The sequence below is a fragment of the Ursus arctos genome, unplaced genomic scaffold (assembly GCF_023065955.2).
Source record: "Ursus arctos isolate Adak ecotype North America unplaced genomic scaffold, UrsArc2.0 scaffold_1, whole genome shotgun sequence".
NCBI classification, from domain to species: Eukaryota; Metazoa; Chordata; class Mammalia; order Carnivora; family Ursidae; genus Ursus; species Ursus arctos.
Genome location: NW_026622763.1, coordinates 86,612,739 through 86,635,134, shown reverse-complemented (window position 1 = coordinate 86,635,134; position 22,396 = coordinate 86,612,739). Strand labels below are relative to the sequence as shown.

At 32.3% G+C, this 22,396-nt stretch overlaps 1 protein-coding gene across 6 annotated transcripts in view; it reads right to left on the bottom strand.

Annotated features, from left to right (window-relative positions):
• Positions 1–22,396, bottom strand: part of SPAG16 (sperm associated antigen 16) — a 913,718-nt gene that overhangs the window by 878,745 nt on the left and 12,577 nt on the right. For 3 of the 6 annotated variants that reach the window (XM_026492020.4, XM_057304555.1, XM_057304559.1), the window contains exons 4-6: positions 22,045–22,163; positions 16,128–16,265; positions 463–570 (exon numbers count right to left, since the gene is read on the bottom strand). In XM_026492020.4, the coding sequence (XP_026347805.1) occupies positions 463–570; positions 16,128–16,265; positions 22,045–22,163 (365 nt within the window). The remainder of the gene's footprint in view (positions 1–462; positions 571–16,127; positions 16,266–22,044; positions 22,164–22,396) is intronic. The other 3 variants (XM_044381193.3, XM_044381194.3, XM_044381196.3) reach the window with 3 other exon arrangements.

The window sequence follows — 22,396 nt, the reverse complement described above, 5'->3', positions numbered from 1 at the left end:
GCAGCCTTTGCAATTATTCTCTATGCATACAATATGGTGAATATGCCATATTCCTTCATGACTTGGTGCCTTGGAACAGTATATACTGCCTGTCCAGAACACCCTGCTCCCTCTCCCTCTGTTAACTTATACTTCAGAATTCCTCTAGAAATAGGTCCCTGAAACCCTCTCAGTTCCCAGTCCGGTTAGGGTGACCACCCTTAGTTGGCACAGCAACAATGCAGAATATTTCAGTTTAACTCCTCCCCTATCACACATCCTAGTAGTCTCTGGGAACCTTGACAGCAAGGGCCTAAACTTACTTATCTTTGTATTTCAAACACATAGTATAGTCTGGCATACAGTAAATACTCAATAAATGTTGAATGATTATTTTACCTCAAACCTTCTGCCATAGCCAAGTTACTTAACATTAATTAAATAACTCTTTAATAAATATGGCAACAAATATTAGCAGCTTACCCTTTGAGGTCATTAATTAATTTGTTTTTTTCCTGGACTATTCGCTTATGGTGCATTCGGTGAAAATCACGTTCTTTTTGAGTTTTCAGCAGATCTTCTCTAGCCTTGCTGAAAATAATAATTTTAAAAATCACTGCTAATTCCAGAAAAGCATTTGACAAAGTACAACATCTATTCATGATAAAAACCCTTAACAAAGTATGTTTAAAGGGAACGTAACTCAACATAATAAAGGTCATATATGAAAAATCCACAGCTAATATCAACCAAATCGGGAAAAAACTGAGAGCTTTTCGTATGTGGTAAGGAACAAGACCGGGTGTCCACTCTCACCACTTTTATTCAACATTGTATTTTAAGTCCTAGCCACAGCAATCAGAAAACAAAAAGAAATAAAAGGCACTCGAATCGGCAGGGAAGAAGTCAAATTTTCAATATTTGCAGATGACATAATATTCTAGATAAAAAACCCCAAAGACTCCACCAAAAAACTGCTAGAACCAGTAGATGAATTCAGTAAAGTCACAGGATACAAAATCAACGTACAGAAATTTGTTGCATTTGTATACACCAATAATGAAGCAGCAGAAAAACAAATTAAGGAATCAATCTCATTTACAATTGCACTAAAACCATAAGATACTTAGGAATAAACCTAACCAAAGAGGTGAAAGATCTGTACTCTGAAAACCATAAAACACTGATGAAAGAAACTGAAGATGACACAAAGAAATGGAAAGACATTCCATGCGTTCATGGATTGGAAGAACAAGTATTAAAATGTCTACCAAAGCAATCTACACATTTAATACAATACCCATCAAAATACCAATAGCATTTGTCACAGAGCTAGAATAAACAATCCTAAAACTTATATAGAACCACAAAAGAAAACAAATAGCCAAAGCAACCTTGAAAAAGAAAAGCAAAGCTGGAGGCATCACAATTCTGGACTTCTTATATTACAAAGCTGTTGTAATCCGAACTATGGTACTGGCACAAAAATAGACACACAGATCAATGAAAGAGAATAGAAACCTCAGAAATGAACCGACAACCAAATGGTCAATTAATCTTCCACAATGCAGGAAAGAATATCCAATGGGAAAGAGACCACCTCTTTAACAAACGGTGCTGGGAAAAGTTGACAGCAACGTGCAAAAGAATGAAACTGGACCACTTTCTTACACCATACACAAAAATAAATTCAAAATGGATGAAAGGCTTAAAAGTGAAACCTGAAATCATAAAAATCCTAGAGGAGAACACAGGCAGTAACCTCTTTGACATTGGCCATAGTGACTTTTTTCTAGATATGTCTCCTGAGGCAAGGGAAACAAAAGCAAAAATAAACTATAGGGACTTCATCAAAATAAAAAGCTTCTGCACAGTGAAGGAAACAATCAACAAAACTAAAAGGCAGGGGGCGCCTGGGTGGCACAGTAGTTAAGCGTCTGCCTTCGGCTCAGGGCGTGATCCCAGCGTTATGGGATCAAGCCCCACATCAGGCTCTTCTGCTATGAGCCTGCTTCTTCCTCTCCCACTCCCCCTGCTTGTGTTCCCTCTCTCGCTGGCTGTCTCTATCTCTGTCAAATAAATAAATAAAATCTTTTAAAAAAAAAACTAAAAGGCAATCTTCAGAATGGGAGAAGATATTTGCAAATGATACATCTGATAAATTAGTATCCAAAATATATAAAGAATTTATACAACTCAACACCCAAGAAACTAATAATCCAGTTAAAAAATGGGCAGAAGACATGAATAGACATTTTTCCAAAGAAGATACACAGATGGCCAACAGACACAAGAAAAGATTCTCAACATCACTGATCATCAGGGCAACGTGAACCAAAACTACACTGAGATATCACTTCACATCTGTCAGAATGGCTAAAATCAACAATATAAGAAACAACAGGTGTTGGCAAGGATATGGAGAAAGGGGAACCCTCTTGTACTGTTGGTGGGAATGCAAACTGGAGCAGCCACTCTGTAAAACAATATGGAGAACCTCAAAAAGTTAAAAATAGAACTACCCTACAATCCATCAATTGGACTATTAGGTATTTACCTAATGAATACAAAACACTAATTGAAAGGGACACATGCCCCGTGATGTTTATATAGCAGCATTATCTACGATAGTCAAATTATGGAAACAGCCCAAACATCCATTTATTGATGAATGGTTACAGACAATGTGATACATATATGCAATGGAATATTACTCAGCCCTAAAAAAAAAAAAAAAAAGAATGAAATCTTACCATTTGCAACAACATGGATGGAGCTAGAGAATATCATGTTAGGTGAAATAGAGAAAGACAAAATACCATATGATTTCAATCACATGTGGACTCTAAGAAATAAAACAAAGGAGCAAAGGGAAAAAAAGAGAGACTCTTAACTATAAAGATCAAACAGATGATTACCAGACAAGAGATGGGTGAGGGGATGGGTTAAATAGGTGACAGGAATTAAGGAGCGCATTTGTCGTGATGAGAACCAGAAGTTGTATGGAAGTGCTGAATCACTGTATTGTAGACCTGAAAACTAACATTATACTGTACGTTAGCTGACTGGAATTTAAATAAAAACTTTTTTTAAATCACTCCTTATTCCTTTCCAAAAAAAAGTAATCAGTTCAAATACAGTACTGAACAATTCTAAAGATAATTTAAAAAAAAAAGATTCCATTATAATTCACATTGAAGGATTCTAAGCAACATAGTGCCTATGGGGTTGGGAGATGAATGGCCACTACCTATAGCTTCAAAAATATTCATTCACAATTCACTGAAGTAAAAGGAAATTAAATATATGCTGCCAAAATAATTTATAATCCATCTACTTCCAAAACGAGTTTGTTTACAAAGTTGACATACTTAAAACAGGATAATTCAAAATAATTATAAAGGAAAAGACATACAAAATTTAATTCTGAATTTGCTTGAATATATGGTTAAAATACAATGTATTGGGTTACTTAGTTCTGATAATTGTGAAAAAGAAAGCATATATGTTCCGGGAAACCCAGATTTTATTCTGGTAATGCACATGAGAAATATGTACCACCTGTAGATCATATTAGTAGAATAATTGGTAACTTGATGAGAAAGTTTCTTCTGTATCGGTGTTGTAATACAGAAGCATTCTTCAACTGGATATACCTTCTGCAAACCCCTGATAGAAAACAAACAAGGGTATTCTTTCTAAGCCTAGGCTGCGGGTAAAAAGTTAATGGGAATGTTTCACCTACGTCCACAATACATTAGTTTCAACATAATAATGTAAAATATAATTATAATGAAAAAGTAGCTATGTAACAGTCTTAGTTAACTGACAAAGTGCTACTGCATTGAGACACCCATATTCTGAAAAATGCGTGCACTGAATTCAGGTGCTTACATCACATAAGAGGTCACAGTGGAATAAATCTGCTTCTCTGTATCACAGAATTTCAAAATACAAATTCACATAAAAATAAGTGCAAAAAATATATATTTCTGCATGAAGAGCTATGTCAAAGCAATCCCCGAGGATTGGAATGCTGCCAAAGAAACAGGATGAGGTTAGGTTTTCAGACCCCTGATGGGGCATATTGTGATCAGTGAGACTTCTTACTGCAAGATCAAGCCCCATGCGGCATATGGTGAAAATGTCTCATCCATTCTTCCAAGTTTCTTTCTTCCGGTCTCCTCAAGTAGTCAAACCTCCTGCATTTTTTAACGTGAACTTTTTTTGGACATGTTCTTTATTTTACTGCCAATGTTGCACTTTTTTTAAAAAAGGAAAGCCCAAGTTATATCTCTTTGGAAATGTGAACAAAGCCTAAATCTTCAACACTCAATATTCCATTTTTTTAGTGTATTCTGAATATATGTATTTAGTTGTAGTTCCTCATTATTAAAAAGACTAATATAGCACATTTGTCTAAGCAGCAGACATTCAATTGAATCCTTTAAGGCTGAAAATGTACATAGATATCCTTCCAGACAGGAAATGATAACATATCAAGTTTATAATAAAAACAATTTTAATAATAAAAAAGTTGTAGTTTTTATCATAAGTATATAAACAACAGGTCACAATCCTCAAAGGCTACTACCACCATCTAACCCTCAATTTCATTTCAATGCCAACAAATTTGAAGGTACAAGAAATGGTTGCCTGAAATATTCACTCTTGAAAAATCATCTGAGGAATATGCCAATTACGAGATGAACAAACAATGTATTCTGTCCAGGTCTTAACCCTAATGAAGATGGGCCAAAAATGAGGGAATCCCTCTGCCACCATGTGCCTAATGAATAGTGAGTGAAGAGGAAGACAGACTTTAAGTAGAGTGATTTAAAAAGATAAGAGGCTGAGTTGATATTTTGTTGTGAAAACACAAGAATACCACCAGAATTCTCATTCATTTTTAAAGTGGTTTACATACCTTCTTGCACATAAAAATACTCAATAAATGTTACTGTTATCATCACATCACTATTATTTAGCATAGCAGAACAGATATATTCAATTTCTCTAAAACAGATATACTCAATTTCTCTAACAGCTTGATTTATTTACCTAAAATAGGGGGCATGCCAGTAGATAAATATCCTCTAATGGACAAAAATATCAGGATACATGCTTATTAGTAACACTGTAAAACTTTATAAAAGTATTTAAACTTCTATGAACATCTATTTTGAGTCTACTAAAGCTGTCTTACTTTCAACAACTTGATGAGTTATATAAATGAGCTAATGTTTTATTTCTCTTATCTGAAATGTAAATCCATAATAGGTTAAAAAAAAACTTAGAAAAATAATGTCGCAAAGTTTCTTAAGCAGAACTACAAATGTGCAGCAGTGCATCAGCTCCCTCTTTAAATATACGTTTACAGGCCTATTTGTACTTATCCCAGGAAAGAAAGCATAGGAATTGATTGAAGTATTAGACCTTAATACTTCAATCTGACCATTAAATTGGTTTTCAGGGACTTGCTTTCTATTTGCACAAATGAAGTCTACTCAGTAAAACAATTTAGATTCCTTTCATGGTGATGCTTCTGTTACGACCTTCCTGCTGCCCATATGATTAATAAAAAGAAAATAAAACTTGTACTAAAAAATAAAATTTACAATATTCATATAAGCAATTAACATTTTAAACTATACAATATTTTTTATTAATACAGCATCTTCGTGATTTAAAAACAAACCTACTAAGACACCAGAGATTCTACTTAAGTACAATGAAGTAAAAGTTATTCAACGAAGCATTCAATTTAGATTTGTTTATCATAAAGAACATACTTCCTACATGCTTTTTCTTAATGAGATGGCAGAATGACTAATTTCCCCACTTCAGAAAACCAACATACCAAAATCTACAATTAAAGTATAAAATATTAAAATACTCATATTTTTATATTATACAAGCACTGTCCCCAAAACTCCATGTTTCAAAATATGAATGTGATTTAATAGTGTGCTCTTAAAAATTATTTATAAATGAATGCCCCCAGTAAAATAATTTTGTTAACTGAAAAGTTTTAGCTAAGTATTTTACGTAACCACTTTATTTTTTTTTTTTAAGATTTTATTTATTTATTTGACAGAGATAGAGACAGTCAGCGAAAGAGGGAACACAAGCAGGGGGAGTGGGAGAGGAAGAAGCAGGCTCACAGCAGAGGAGCCTGATGTGGGGCTTGATCCCATAACGCTGGGATTACGCTCTGAGCCAAAGGCAGACGCTTAACCGCTGTGCCACCCAGGCGCCCCTACGTAACCACTTTATAATAGATTTATTGGGTTATTTTATGATTTGGCAAAAGGAAGCATACAAATATTTTCTTGCTTATTTGCACCAAAGTAGGCCATCTTTGTCATGTATTTTTCTCATGCACAAACAAAAATCAAAGTAACTTCTGGTGACAGTCTTACACAATCACCAATTATTTCACTGTTTCAACTGGTTAAAATGAATTCATTTAACTCATTAATATTAATATTGGAATAACTGTTGGATAGCCAAAATGGGTTCAATCATATTCAAGGAAAACTTTCCTTATATACTTAACCAAAAAAGAGAGGGATATACCCATGTCCAGAAAAAAATACCTTCTTAATTTAACAAGCAATTACCTAAACACTAAACCATAAAATTTTATAGGCCTCATTATTATCTTTATTTCCACAGTGTTTGTTTCTGAAAGTCATTAAATTAAATGGGTCTTCAGAAAAGCTGGATACTCTTTGACCTTCTACAAAAGTTAATTTTGTAAGTGAAGTTAGGGCTGCTTAGGAAAACACCTAAATTTTCCTCAATATTAATTGCTTTTTAATTTTAGTCTTTATGTCCATACTTTCTGGCAGAAGATTAAAAAAATTCATTATTTTTAAAATGGTACATTTTCATCTTCTAATTAGCAATCCTAGTCAGTTTTTATTTTCTGTCAAACCTTCAGTACACTCAATAAAACTTTTCTGGTCTGATTATATTTCTTTAATGTAGAAGCCCAGCAAAGGACAACAATACTCTAAATGAGGCAATACTTAACTTTATGGAAAATTGTTAAAAATTCAATTATAAAGGGAAAATGATGCCTACTCCAAAGGGATGGTATAAAAGGGGCAAAATCATCAATTAATTACTCTAAAAATTATTAAAAGCTTAATTAAAAAGCCAAAATGTTAATAACACACATTCACTTAAGCCCCTCCTACTCATCAGAGGTAGGCCCTGGGGTTATGTTGAGCACAAGATACTCCCATTATATAAAGCTCACAAAATAACAACAAAATATATACATTAGATAATTAGATGGAAAGGTATAAATTTCAAGCTCCTTCATAAATACATAGTATTAAATTAAGGATAATCTAAATAAATGGAGGGATATACCATGAAATAGAAGACTAAAATTTATGAATACATCAATCCTTAAAAATATATATGTATATGTAAATATATGTACACACACACACACTCTTCCCAAATGATATTATAAATTCAACTCAATCTCAAACCCCTACCTTTCTATAGAAATTGACGAAGTGACTCTAAAATTTATATGGAAATACAAAGGACCCAGAATAGCCAAACTATCTTTAAAGAACAACAAAGCTATAGAACTAACACTACCTGACTTCAAGAACTTACCTAAAGCTACAGTAATCAACAGTGTGATACTAGAATAAAGACAAACAAACAGATTAATGGAACAAAATAGAGTCTAGAAATAGACCCACAATTATACGGTCAAATGATTTTCAATAAAAATTTCAAGGAAATTCAATGATGGATGAAATTTTTTTAAGAATGGTGCTAGAACAATTGGATATTCCTTTAGAAAAGAAAATTAATCTCTAGCTCCTACCTTACACCATATACAAAAATGAATGATAGATATAGGCTGAAATAAAAATTCTTAATCTTTAAAGGTTTTAGAAGAGAACATAGACTAATATCTCCAAGACCAGGAGTGGGCAACAGTATCTCAGACAAAATATCGAAAGCAATACTATTAAAAAAAATTAATTAGACTTCATCAAAATTTAAGACTTCTGCTCACCCAAAGACACCATAAAGAAATTGAAGAGTGAAGCTATAAGCAGGGAGAAAATATTCGCAAAGTCCTGACAAAAGATTTATATCCATAATATGTAAAGAACTCTTACAACTCAACAGTAAGAGAAACAATCCAACCAAAAATGGGCAGGACTTACACAGAAAATAAGAGAAATGAACAGCCAATAAGTACATACATACACACACACACACACACACACACACACACACACACACACACACAATTTTCAATGCATATCAAAACCACAACAAGCTGCTACTATACAATTACTAAAATGGCTAAAATGAAAAACACTAACAACACTCAACATTGGTGACAATGTAGAACTAGAACTTTCATAGACCTCTACTGAGAATGTAAAATGCCCCAACTGTTGGAAAATGGACTGTGAATTTCTTATAAATACACACTGACCCTTTGGTCCAGTAATTCCACTCCTAAGATTTAACCAAAAGAAAGAAGACACATTCCCACAAGAAGACTTATACACAAATCTTCATAGTAGTATTACTCATTAGGAACCATATTTGAAAACAATCCAATAGAAAAATAAACAAAATGTGACATACACTATACAACAGAATACTACATAGCAATAAAGAGGAATAACTGATAAATTCAAAAATCATAGATATATTTTACAGAGTTTATGCTGAATGTAAAATGTCAAACACAAAGAAATGTACATTCTGTGATTCCATTTATGAAGTTCTTAAATAGGTAAACTGATCAAATACCAGAAAACTGATATATCAGAACACTGATTGCAGGGGCAGAGATGCCTAAGAAGGGACATAGGAATTTCTGGATAAACAGAAATGTTTACATTAAGATGGGTATAGAAGTGACAAGACTTTATCTGTTTGTCAAAATTATGTATAACTCAATAAAAGAACTATAAATACATTATACTTAGTGGATGTAGGGTAGGGTATGGGTGGGGGTAGAGATGAAATGGCAGAAACATGGTCAAGTGTTGAAACTGATAGGCCCATGCGGTTCATTATTCTATTTTGTTTACTTTCTAAATCCTTGATATTTTTTTCAGAATTAGGTTAATATATGTAAACAATATATTGCTAAGTACCTGTCTTTTGGAAAAAAAATACTACTTTTGGTGTTTATTCAGTGTTGCTGCTATTACTAATAATAAAGTTGACAACAATAATGATGATGATGCTATTCTACCTACTTAATATATATTGTATACCAGGTATTATGTTCATTATCCTATGATAGGTAAGTCAAGCACAATCGTTGCCTTCATCAAGTTCTCAGGAGTATAGAGAATATTAATAAGGAAATAAAATATAAACTTATAAACCAGAAACTAGTGAATGTCATGAAAGGAAAAAAAGGTGCTGTAATACAGAATACTGGTTTAATCTTTATTGAGCACTCACCATGTGACAGACATTGTGCTAAACACTTTAAAATGATTCCCCTCAAGGACAGATAATATCAACCCACTTACATATGAGGAAACTGAGTAATAATTGTATTATTATATCTAGTTAAAGGTAGAGCATCATGTAATTGTGTTGCTCTCTCCACAATACCTGACCTGGTATCAATGTCTGCTCTAAATTAAAGTTTGAGTGGGGTTTGTAATGCTGAGTTTGATAACAGGAGATATTGTTCTTTCAAGAATCTAACTCTTCAGAAAAAGTTTGTTTAACTTCATTATTATGCTGTAACCGGATAAGTCAACCTACAAGAAAGTTATGCAGGATATAATGTATTCCATATTTCCATCGTGTCCCTCCATCCAGTCTATTTTCCAACAAAAACAAGCTCACATTATGCTTTTCTTCAAAATTATCCATTGGCCTCACATACAACTCAGAGGGAAAACAGCAAAGTTCTAATATAGAGTTCTACCACTTATACCCTGGTTTCAGTCACTACGGTCTCCTTACTAGCCCCCTAACAAGCCAAACTGTGCCCACCACAGGCTCTGTGTACTTCCTTTTCCCTCTGCCTGGAATTCCCTTTTCCCAAGTTTATACATGGCCTCCCTCAGTTTCTTCAGGAACTTATATCATACAGGACTTTCCTCACCACCCTATATAAAACTGCACCCCATTTATCTCTGTCTCCCTTACCATGTTACTTTTCTTCCTAGAGTTTACTATCACATGTTGTATCTGTCAACATCCACATGTAGTTAGCGGCTATCACATTGGACAGCACAGCCTTAGAGAGTGTTAACAGTGCAGAGGTAAGAAAAAGGAAAAAAAAAAAAAAAAAAAAAAAAAGCTTGTCAATGAGTTAGAGGAAGAGGTAGAACAGCATGCTGTCACAGAAGCCAAAGGAAAAAAGGAATGAAATAAGATGCACAGTTAAGTGGAATAGGTGGGGTGGAAGCCAGACTGCAGGATGTTAAAGTACAAGTATAATGATGCTTTTAGGAGTAAACCATCCAATTGAGAATATTTTCAATGTCTACATTATGAGAAGACATAAAGCACTAGTCAAGATACAAAACAAGATCAAGCAAACAAGTTCTTAATTAATGAAACTCATAGTTTTTGTGGACCTCAGACTGAGGTGAATATTGTGGCATGTCAACTACGAAATAAAACAAGGCTTATGAAACAATGCCTTAACTGTAAAAGATATGATGATCCCAAGTGATGCTTTCTAGTCTTCATTCAACCAACAACTCTGTAAATGTGTAGCAGGTTGCTTAAATTCTAGATCTCTCCATTTAAAATGACAATTGGGACTATATCAAAATAAACTATTGAGGGGTGCCTGGGAGATTCAGTTGGTTATAGATGATAGTCATATTTGTGGTGAGCATAGCATAACAGAAGCTGAATCACTATGTTGCACACATGAAAATAATAAAACTGTGTGTCAACTATACTCAAATAAAAAATTATTCAAAAAGTCAGGTAGCAGACCAGAGCCATGAATTAAAGTTCATTTGAGAAAATAAATACTTTTCCCTATGTTCCTGTACCTAAAGACACCTGCAGATTGAAAGTGAAGGAGTGGAAAAATATTTATCATGCAAATGGATGTCTAGAGAAAGCTGGAGTAGCCATATTTATATTGGACAAACTAGACTTTTTTGTTCTCATATTGTTTTTATCCTGCTTTGGTATCAGGACAGTACTGGCCTCATGAAATGATTTTGAATGTGTTTCCTCTATTCCATTATTTTTAAGATTTTGGTAAAGATTATTTTTTTTTAACGTTTGGTAGAATTCACCAATCAAACCATGTGGTCCTGGACATTTCTGTGCTGAGAGATTTTGGATTCCTAATTCAATTTTCATTCTTATTATTGGTCTAAGATTTCCTATTTCTTGGATCCAAGATTCATGATTAAATCATGATAATTTGTGCATCTTTAGGAATTATGTTTATGTTAAGTTACCTGATTTGTTAGTATATAATTGTTCATAGCAATCTGTTACCACACTATGTATTTCTGTGGTTATCTGCTGTATTGTTTTCTCTTCCATTTCTCATTTTGGTTTTTGAGTCTTCTCTTTTTTCTTAAAGCATTGCCAATTTTGTTTATTTTTTTGGAAAAACTGGTCATTACTTTCAATGTTATGATATTATTTATTCTGGACTCTATTTTATTTCTGATTTTCTTTGTTATTTCCTTCTTCTACTAAATTACAGCTAAATATCATCTTTTTCTAGTTCCTTGTGGTGTAATGTTAATTTGTACTTTTTCTCTTAATACAAGCATTTATAGCCTAAATTTCGCTCTAACATCTGCTTTTGCTGCATCCCATAGGTTTTGGAATATTGTGTTTTCTTCTTCTTTTGTTTTGAGACATTTTGATTTGCCATTTGTTTTCTTATTTGGCCCATTACTTATGCAGTAGTGTCTTTAATATTTACATATTAAATATTTAATATTTACATTGTAGATTTTCCAGCTTTGTTTTATTGTTGATCTTTAGCTTTGTACCATTGTGGTTGGAAAATATACTTGACAAGATTTCAGTCTTCTTAAATTTGGATTATTCATTATGTCTCTTTTTATATGTGTACTTGAAGAAAATGTGTATTCTATTTTTCTTGGATGGAATGTTTTACATACACATACACACACACACACACACACACACACATTCTTAGAACCATGTATTCTGAAGTATGCTTCAAGTAAAAAATGTTCTTGTTGAAAAAAATAATTACTTTAACTGAGGGTAGTCATTTAAAATAAAGCATATGAGAAGGGAGGTGGGTGGGTGGATAGGTAAAATAGGTAAAGAAAATTAAGAGCACACTTATGATGAACACTGAGTAATGGTGTATAGAACTCTTGAATCACAATATTGTACACCTGAAACTAATATAACACTGTATGTTAACCATACTGGAATTAAAATGAAAACTTAATTTAAAAAATAACATTAGGAAACCATTGGGGAATATCAAAAACGGGAGTAATTCTAAATCTAAGAATTACTGAAGTAGATGTCAAGAAAATGAGAAAGTGAATTAAATTCATGATGTTGAGTTTCAAAATATGTCTAAGTGTATAGTAGTAATTTTGTAAGGAATTGCATTTGAATGTTTTGCCTATTCTTTAATGTGTCTGAAGGGGTCACAAATTACAAACAAAGTTGTAAGTCAGAAATAAATTTTTGTGGGATCTTAATTGGTTGCATAATCGGTCAAAAGTTACCAAAAAATGGGTTTTCACATATTTATCTATGACTTAATTTTAAAATTGAGTATTAAAAAAATATTTTTAAGAAGTAAAACTGAGTATTCAAATAGATGTACAAGAAAAAATAGATAAATGACAAATGGCCTGCATTTTATTATAAGGACAGTTATATTCTTTTTCAAAAAAGATTATCAAATTTGGAAACCACTCTAGAAAACAGTTTGGCAGTTTTTATGGAACTACCCCATGACCCAAGGGAAATGAATTATGTGTCTATAAAAAGTCTTACACAAGAATGTCATAATTGCGTCATATACAAAGCAGAATCTTGACACAACCCAAATTTCCATCAAAAGAAGTATGAATAGACAAATTGTGATATATTCACATAATGCAATACTATTCAATAATTTAAAAATTAACTATGGATACTTAGAAAACTATGGATGAATCTCAAAAATCTTAAGTGAAAGGAGGCAGACAGAAAAGAGTACATACTGTATGATTTCTTTCAAAAGAACTTCAGGACTGAGTTAAACAAATATATGGTGATAGGAATCAGAAGGATAATTGCCTAAGGGAATGGGTACAGGAAAACTTTTACCTTCAATGTAACTATAAACACTTTTAAATAGATTTTTTCCCTTAAAAACATCTATGTATAAGGAAATTTTCCAAACATTTATTTCTAAAACTTTTTTTATCAAGGTATAACTTATTTACAATGTTGTACCAGTTTCAGGTACATAATGATCCAATATTCATATATAGTGCAAAACGATCACAGTAAGTACACTTAACATCCATCACCATACACACATATATATATATCATATGCAAAACTATATTTTAGATAAAATAATCAATACTTGTAGTAAGATAAGGAAAACCTCTGTTCTAAAACAGGCACTGCTTACAACAGAGAAAAGGACCATTTTTTTTAATTATAGCAATTCAAATGAAATTCAGAGTGAAATATTTCCCTTTTCACATCTTCCTTTATGCTTCATCATTGTTGAATTTCAAAAATATTAATGATATGATGATTAAAAAAAATCCAAGGATGACAGCCTTTAGAGATATTGATAATAATAGCTGACATTTTCAAAGCACTTTGTGATTTACATGGCTCTTTAATATAGATTGTCTCATTTAATTATCACATCACTCCCTAGGAGTTAATAATTTTATGTATAATTACTCCCAGTTTAACAATCAGAAAACTGAGCTAATAAGTAGTAGAACATTGGAAGCTAGGTATTTGAACCTTAAGTTCAATACTCTTCTCATGGCAACTCTTTTCTCTAGATAAATACTAAGCTTATAGCTATAAGATTTCTCTGATTTTTCTAGATACATCATTAAACGCTACCAGTATAATCAGGACAATATATAACATATTTGTAAACCTCACTCTTTTTACATACATCCCTAGTCAACACTATTCACATATCTGTCTTTGCCAGAAGAAAAGTATTTAACATCTACACTTACCTTGCTTTAAGAAACAGTCTTACTCCTGAAAAGGAAAACTTTACGGTAAATTCTATAAAAGGAATCCCATATTTATTACTAATCCCTATTGGAAAAATATCTTCAAAAGTCAAATTGAAAAACCTGTGTGATAAAATATTACAATGTAGGACAAACTTATAACATGAGGGAAGTAGTTTTGGTAATATTTTACAAAACTTCATTCTCCATTTTAAAAAATGTATCCAACAGAATTAGGCTCCAAAGACATGCTTCACCAAAAGGCGTCACGAGAACAATGTGCTTAACATTCATTTAATGATATAAATATCAGGCACCTACTAAGGGTCAAGCATCTTTCCTTCAAATTTTCCATGTCAAGTAGATTAAAGCAAATAAATATTTTCCTTTTCTAATCTGTTAAAGTTTAATTATATCAAATAAGATATATTTAAGAGATTATAATCATAACCATTGAAACTAAAACTATATTTTAATAAATATAGCAAATTTTATATACATTTAGTAATCTGATAGTTTAGTAAACACAAATAAGAATAAGATTTCATTTGAGCAACATCTGTTTTAATTATGGGGTAATAATTTGCACAGGTAATAGTTTATATGGCTTTGATTATAGTTATTAAATATAATATTCAATAAACAACCAGTAATCAACAATGATTATTTAATGTCACTATGGCAAAAATCATTGCAAAAAGAGGCTCTATCTATTCAAAAGAAAATTAGCAAACTCAAGAAATAATTCAAAGAAGATCAGGAACTGAAACAGTATGCCAGGCAGCACTCTGAAAAATTTGCTGTGTCAAATTCCCAGTGCATCCATTAGGTGTCTATACAATATCACAGTGAGCATCAGGGCCAATAGTGCAAACCACTTCCGAGAAATGAACTGAGAATAGAGAGAATGCTGGTTCTAGTAACTTATCATACCATGATCATACACTTCTCTCTAAAATGTAAAATGTCAAACAGCACACCCATAGAGATAACATGAAACTTGTATAAACTGCAAAAACATTTATATAAGTGTAAGTAATAAATGAATAAATGATCACACAAATTATCTTTTATTTACCACCACCTTTTAAAAGTAGGAGTTTTAAAATTTTCCTTCACTTCGCAATACAAAGTCTTATTGCTTTATATTAAACTTTTTTACAAAGATCTTAAAAATATTATGTTCTTGTATGGTTGGTCTGCTTATCTAATTTTTCGTTTGATATGATTCTTTAACAGAGAAAACCGCTCTTTAAGTATGTTTAATAAAAAATAATGAACAAAGCATGAACTTCCTCTACTCCATATCTAAGCATTGATTTTCCATCTAACATTGTCTTAGATGAGTAGACTCATCCTAGTCAACACTATTCACATATCTGTCTTTGCCAGAAGAACAGTGTTTATCTAAATTTGTTGGGCAAAAACTATGTCTTCCATTAATTTCAGAAAGATTTGGCTTCTGTTAAGTCTCTCTTCTATGCATAAATTCATGTTAGCAGATTATAAAATAACAGTTTCCTTTGGGGAATTTTCAAACACCAAAATTCCTCTAACTAGGAATACACTAGGTCCTTCCACCCTCTTTGTCTTCTATAATTTTATTATTATTTTAGAAATTAGCTTATCCTCATAGGGGAAGATTTCCACAAATCATGAAAAGATTATCAAAACCATAAGAAAGTGAGTGTTACATAACAAATTAACCATCTCCTATACAATTCCCTGCATTCCAACCCCTGCTAGGTTGCAATTGTGAGAGTTCTGATCATCTGTTCAATTAATTTGCTAGCGAAGCCTTTCACATTCTTTCCAACTAGAATTTAAATATAATTCAATTCAGAATTAAAGCTCTGGTACATTAACCATGGTTAGCTTCATTCAACTCTCCTATTTAGTCCAAAAAAAAAAAAAAAAGTCATTTAAAAATTAACATACTCAGCTGCCTGTTTGTAGTGTTTCAAGTCTTTCTTCAAATTTTTGTTCTCATTTTCTAAAAGCATATTCTGCGTGTAGACATCTGGAACATGCCCAATATCTCTAAGTTCAGTTACTCCCTTCTGTATTAACTCATACCTAGGATAAAATCAAACAAAAGGCTTTATGTTGTTTCTTTCTACTAAATTGGCTTAATTTATGTACAATTCAAAAAGTTAAGTCCTAGGGGATATTTATAGAAATGAGTTGTGGTATTACTATTGTAAATTAAAAAGTCAAAATTCATAATATATATTTAAAATTTTTAAAAAAATAATTAATTGCTAGGTACTAATATAATTATGGTACATATAACCAAACATCTCGCTTGTTCCAGGCACTAATCCAGACGCTGGTGAAATTAACAAAACAGTCCAAGTCCCCATCCATTCTAGTGTGGAGAGTGATATGTTCTATGAAGTAAAATAAAGCAGAATAAGAGGGATAGAGAGAATGAAGTGGAGAGTGAGGTGGGCATTTGTGCTATTTTATATAGGTTGAACACAGAAAGTATGACTGGCAAAGTGCTATTTGAGCAGAGAACTGAAAGAAATAAGGAACTAAGTCATGGGGATATGAAGGAGAGGAGCATTCTTGGTTGACAGGAAAGTAAATGTTAAGACCCTGAGAAAAGGAAGTGCATGACATCTACAATTAAAAGCCAAAAGCCTGTATATCTGGAGTATCTGGAGCTGGAGAGAGGGAGAGAGTGGTGGGAAATGGGTCAGGAAGACAGCAGAAAGCAGGAGAGAGGAATGTGATTTTACCTGAATCAGACTGAAGCCACTGGAAGGCTCTGAGATACAAGTGATACTGATCAGATTTGTTTTAAAAGGATTAGTCTATTGGAGGGAGGTGGGGGGAATGGGTAGATGGGTGATGGGTATTAAGGAGGGCATTTATCATGAGCATTGGTTGTTGCATGTAAGTGATGAATCACTGAATTTTATTCCAGAAACCAACATTACACTGTATGTTAACTAAAATTAAAAAGAAAAAAAGAAACTTCTATTGTTAAAAAAAATATATTAGTCTGGCATCTGCTTGAAGAAAGTGACTCTAGAGGAGCAAGAGTAGAATCAGAGAGGCTGACTAGTTTGGAGGCTGTTGCAATAGTCCAAAAGAGAGAGAATGGTGGCATGAACAAAGTTGGTAGCAGCAGAGATTCTGAGAAACATGTCCCTTTTGGACATGCTGTAAAGGTGGAGCCAACTTATTGGTGGAGCCGATAAAGATTTTCCTACAAATCATCTGCCAAGTGTTGGTTAATAAAAGAGGTCAAAGATGATTCCAAGGTTTCTGGTGGAACAGCGATCCATTTACAAAGATGGGAATGAATGCTGTGCGAATTGGGTGGATGGAGAAATTAAGGATTTGTTCAATGCAATATGTCTACTAGGCAATCAAGTGAAGATGAATACTGGGTATACGTGTCCAGAGCTCAGGGAGAAAGTCAGGACTTGGAATTCAAATTGGGGAATCATCAGTAAATAGATACTATTTAAAAGTCACAAGACTGGACTAGGCCATCTAGGAAGTGAATGTAAAGAGAGAAGAGAAGTTCCTGGACTATTTCAAGACTGGTAAGAGAAGGAAATACTACCAAATAGAGACTAAGAATGAGAGGGGATAGTGAAGTAGTGAGTGACTAGGACAGCACTGTGGCTCAGGAACCAAGTAAATAAAGTGTTCCAAAAGGAAGGGTTCCAAAAAGGAAGACACAAACAACAGTGACAAATACTGCATACAGGATGAATAGGAAGAGTACTAAGGATCAGTCACTGAATTTGGCAATGTGAAGCACTGAAAAAACTTTTAGTAGAGTCACAGTAGAGATGATAGTGCCATTAAAGTAGGTATAAGAGTAGGACACGAGGAAGTGGCAACATACTCTTTCAAGGAGATGTGATAAAGTGGAGCCTAGGAAATCAAGATAAACTTAAAAGAGGATGTGGAGTTCAGGGTGTTTTTTTTGTGTTCTGCCTTTAAAAAAAAAAAAAAAATATATGTGTATATATATATATATATATATATATATATATATATATATACACACACATACACACACACACACACACACACACACACATTATGCTTATGGGAACGATCCAGCAGAGAGGGAAAAAGCTTAGAGTGCAGAAAAAGAGAGAGAAAGGGGGGACAATTGCCAAAGCAATGTCCTTGAGTAGGTAAGAGGAGCTGGGCTCCAGTAGACAACTGGAGGGTTGGCCTTAGATGACAGCATGAATGGTTCAGCCTCTGTGACACGTGAGGAGGAGGAGGCCTGAGAACAGAGGTGGCAAGTTAGGAGAGAGGGAGACTGGAGTCATAGAACTTCTATTTCCTCAATGAACTAAGAAGGAACATCAGATAATCATTTACAGATTTGTAAATAATTATAATTTTAATTATATGTATACATTATATATAGCAATAAAGCTAAATAAAAAATATAAACATAGAAAAACATTTCAGTAATAGTTATTCACAAAGAAATCCCTACAAAGTTTGCTATAGATGAGCTAAACATTTGTTTAAAAATGTTAATTATCAGCATTTTCATATTATAAATCTTAATTTTATTAATGTATTACACATTAATACTCATATGGTTGTGTGTTATATATCTTATCTGATACTAAACAAAAACAGCAAGACAAGCCTGTGGAACATCCAAAAGGCTAAGAAAATAGAATCAATATTAAGTAATATTTGCCACAATTTATAAAACAACAAATAGATAACCATTTAGTCATAAATTCGCTATTATATTCATACTTAGAATGTGATTTACACTTATCTCAGAAGAGAAGATGTAAGGATTGATTAAAGTATTAGACCATAAAGTTTTTCTGACCATAAAATTGGTTTTCAGCAACTTGCTTTAATACAGAAAAAAATCAATAAATTATTTTGATAAGAAAAAAAGTGATATGTAGTCATCTAAATTAAATGCTATGTAAATAAATTAATATGTGGTAAAATAAATACAAATCAAGCATAATACAACATATCACATACTATATCATATATATCTGAGGACATTCAAAAATAATTTATCAGGAAAAATTTCTATAATCTATGTAAAAATATCAAAGATGACTTTAAACTCACTAAAACTATTCTAATACTATTAGATAATTAGGAATCTTAATCTACAAACTCCAGAAATACATTAATACATTTCTCAGTAAAACCAGTATTTCCTACGTAAGATTTTTTGGTTTTGTTTCAGGTGTGTGTGTTAAGGAAATATCCTGGCCTTTTCATTTCTTCCTCTTTATACACTCACGCTTAGAATAAGACTGAAAAGTGTTCAGATAGGACAAAAGATTGTTATATAACTATTACGAACAGGAAATAAAATTTACTACCAACAGACCTGCCAATAAAATTATTGCCAATAAAATTACATTAATGGTCTTCATATTTACCATAAGGTCCATAAACTACTTAGAATTATATAGAAACAGAAAATACACATGTATTTCAGGAAGAAAGTACAAAAGCTTTCATAATACTTGTCTATATACCTAAAGAGTTTAAGGCCCACTGTCACAAATGACAAATAGCATGACAGAATTTCAGTGAACACATCAATAGTGTCGTAAGAGCAAGGGTTATTATTCCTTTCTGATGGCACCCAAGACATAGGATATAAAAGTTAGGAAAACAGTCACCTAGATAATAACAAATATCAAATGAGAATTTTTCCTCCATGTTTTCAGGGACAGTTAGGGAAAATATTTCACCAACTAAGACAAAATTCCGTTAGCTACTGCTAACCCACAGTGCAGACTTTTTTGTGGTTCATAGAATGGACAGAAAATAGTTTAGAATTTGCAAAAAATTAAAATTAAAAAAAAAGCTTTCAGGATATATGGTCTCCACGTGACTAACTAACTTTGCTGTTATAGCATGAAAACAGCCACAGACGATACTTAAAAATAAGGTTATGGCTATGTGCCAACAAAGTTTTATTTATAAAACAGAGCAAACAGATTTGTTTGCTGACCCTAGATTTAAAGAATTTACTGCAATTACCTTTTGAAGACTGAAAGACAACAATTTCAATTATACTGCCACATTTTGGTTACTTTGAGGTTTTTGTTTTACAAACTAACAATGGGGAAAACTTATTTATCAACTTTTGTAAGATTAAATGAATTCATAGCAATGAATACTATGTTTTTCTTCATAATAAAAAATGATAAAAATATATTTAATATTCCTATAGTCCTACTATGCAGAATAAGTAAAGGTTTCTGATCAAAGTAAAAAATGTTTCATGTGAAATAAAAATATTCAGTACTGTGTGATCTTATTACAAACACTTTGTAATAAGTGATAAGGATACAATTATTTGAACCACAGTATTACTAAACCCATATAATAAAGAGAGATATGAATTTTACTTTGATTATTGTAATACACTAAGTGGCATGCTTATATAGGGCTCTATAAGTCCTAATACCATTGTAGTTTCTTGAAATTTAATCTCAATTCAAACTGCTAAATCTAAAAGGATAATATGATACAACAAGCACTTAATTGTTAAGAGTATACTTGGTTCCAGATTTCTCAACAGGAATCATTTCACACTTTGGATTGGACAAACATGTAAGTATTACATATCCGAACACATCTTCTTAGGAAAAAAAAGAACTGAGCCACATTAATTTTTCATTTCATTAATACTGTAAATTAATCATCTACCTACTTTTACAAAAATGTATTTTCTAATACATTTATAATTATTTCTTAGGAACATTTTTACAAAAATCATTCATGCAATTTCCAAATTTAATAGGAATACTATTATTTTTCTACCATCCAACTTGCTTTTTCCTAAACTGCATTAATGAAAAACAGTTCTCTCCATTAAATTTATTAACTTTAGATATGCAATTTAAAGTAATAAAACTGACTTCTTCTATGTACATGGTCTCAGTAGATGAGAACCAAAAAAAGCAGCAAATAAAAATTACATCACAGTTGGATTAGTAGAAATTACAAATTGCGCCTTATATTTAAAATTAGGATTTAGTCCCAAAACACTAAAAACATCTTTCTACATCATAGTATTCCCTTTCCATGATATGGAATGGCTTTTAAAATGGCTCAAACATATTTTTATATCCAATTATTTAATAATATTTCATTAAAGAATGTTGCGTCTCTGAAAACATGCCTGGTGACATTACTGCTATAATAAAGGAATATAAAGACAGCATGCCTGCTGATTTTCATAACCAATAAGTTATTAAAATTTTCAATTATAACAAGAAAATCTGTGTTTAAGCATCATTTGAAAATATAAGTCTGCTTATTTTCAAATGAAGAAATATTTATAGAAAAACAGTCAATTAGTTGTATGAGTAGAGAAAGGCAGGCCATTCTACTAGATGTAAAACAAATGAAGTAGTACTCTTGATAGGATGTCTTAATGCAGGAAATATTACCCTTAATAATTATGCAGAATGTATTAGAAAAGTATTTCATAAAAGAGCTTTGTATTATATAATCCCAGGAGATATTCCATTTTCTTGATTTTTAAAAATCCCTCAAATTTGAATATTTAGAAAGGATGTTTAATAAAAACTTCTTTTAAATTGATAATTATGTGAGAGAGAGAGAAAGAGAGAGGGAGTGGGAGAGAAAGAGAGAGAGAGAGAGTGTGTGTGTGTGTGTGTGTGTGTGTGTAGGTGTGTGTGTGTGTGTGTAGGTGTGTGTGTTGTGGTTCCAGTGGTGGGGATGGGAAAGGCTTCCATCCATTTAATCCATTTTGCATAAGCTGAGCAACTTCAAGTCCTTTAAGACAGTTAAAAGTGTACATGTTAGCATTCCTAGAGAACTATTTATCCACATAATTGTTTACCATTCCGACTGAAAGCAATCAAGAGTTCTGGTCATTCCCATTTTGATTAGGAAATTGCAGAGAAAGTCTTCTATTACTTCAGGTATTGGTTGCTTTGAAGGAAGGACTGTTTTCTGTTCCTGAAATTAAAATGTGCAATTACTTTTGAAAATACAAAATCATCACTAAACTTTGATTATTGGTACAAATAAGCTGTTCATTTATTCATTCATTTGTTCACTTTTTCCTCTATTTTTGTTGAGTGTAACATTCCAGGGACTATTTTAATCACTAGGAAAAGCAGTAATGAATTTATACACTAGATAAGACTCAGTCTTCATATCTAATAGTCAAGTAGATGGAGACAGAAAAT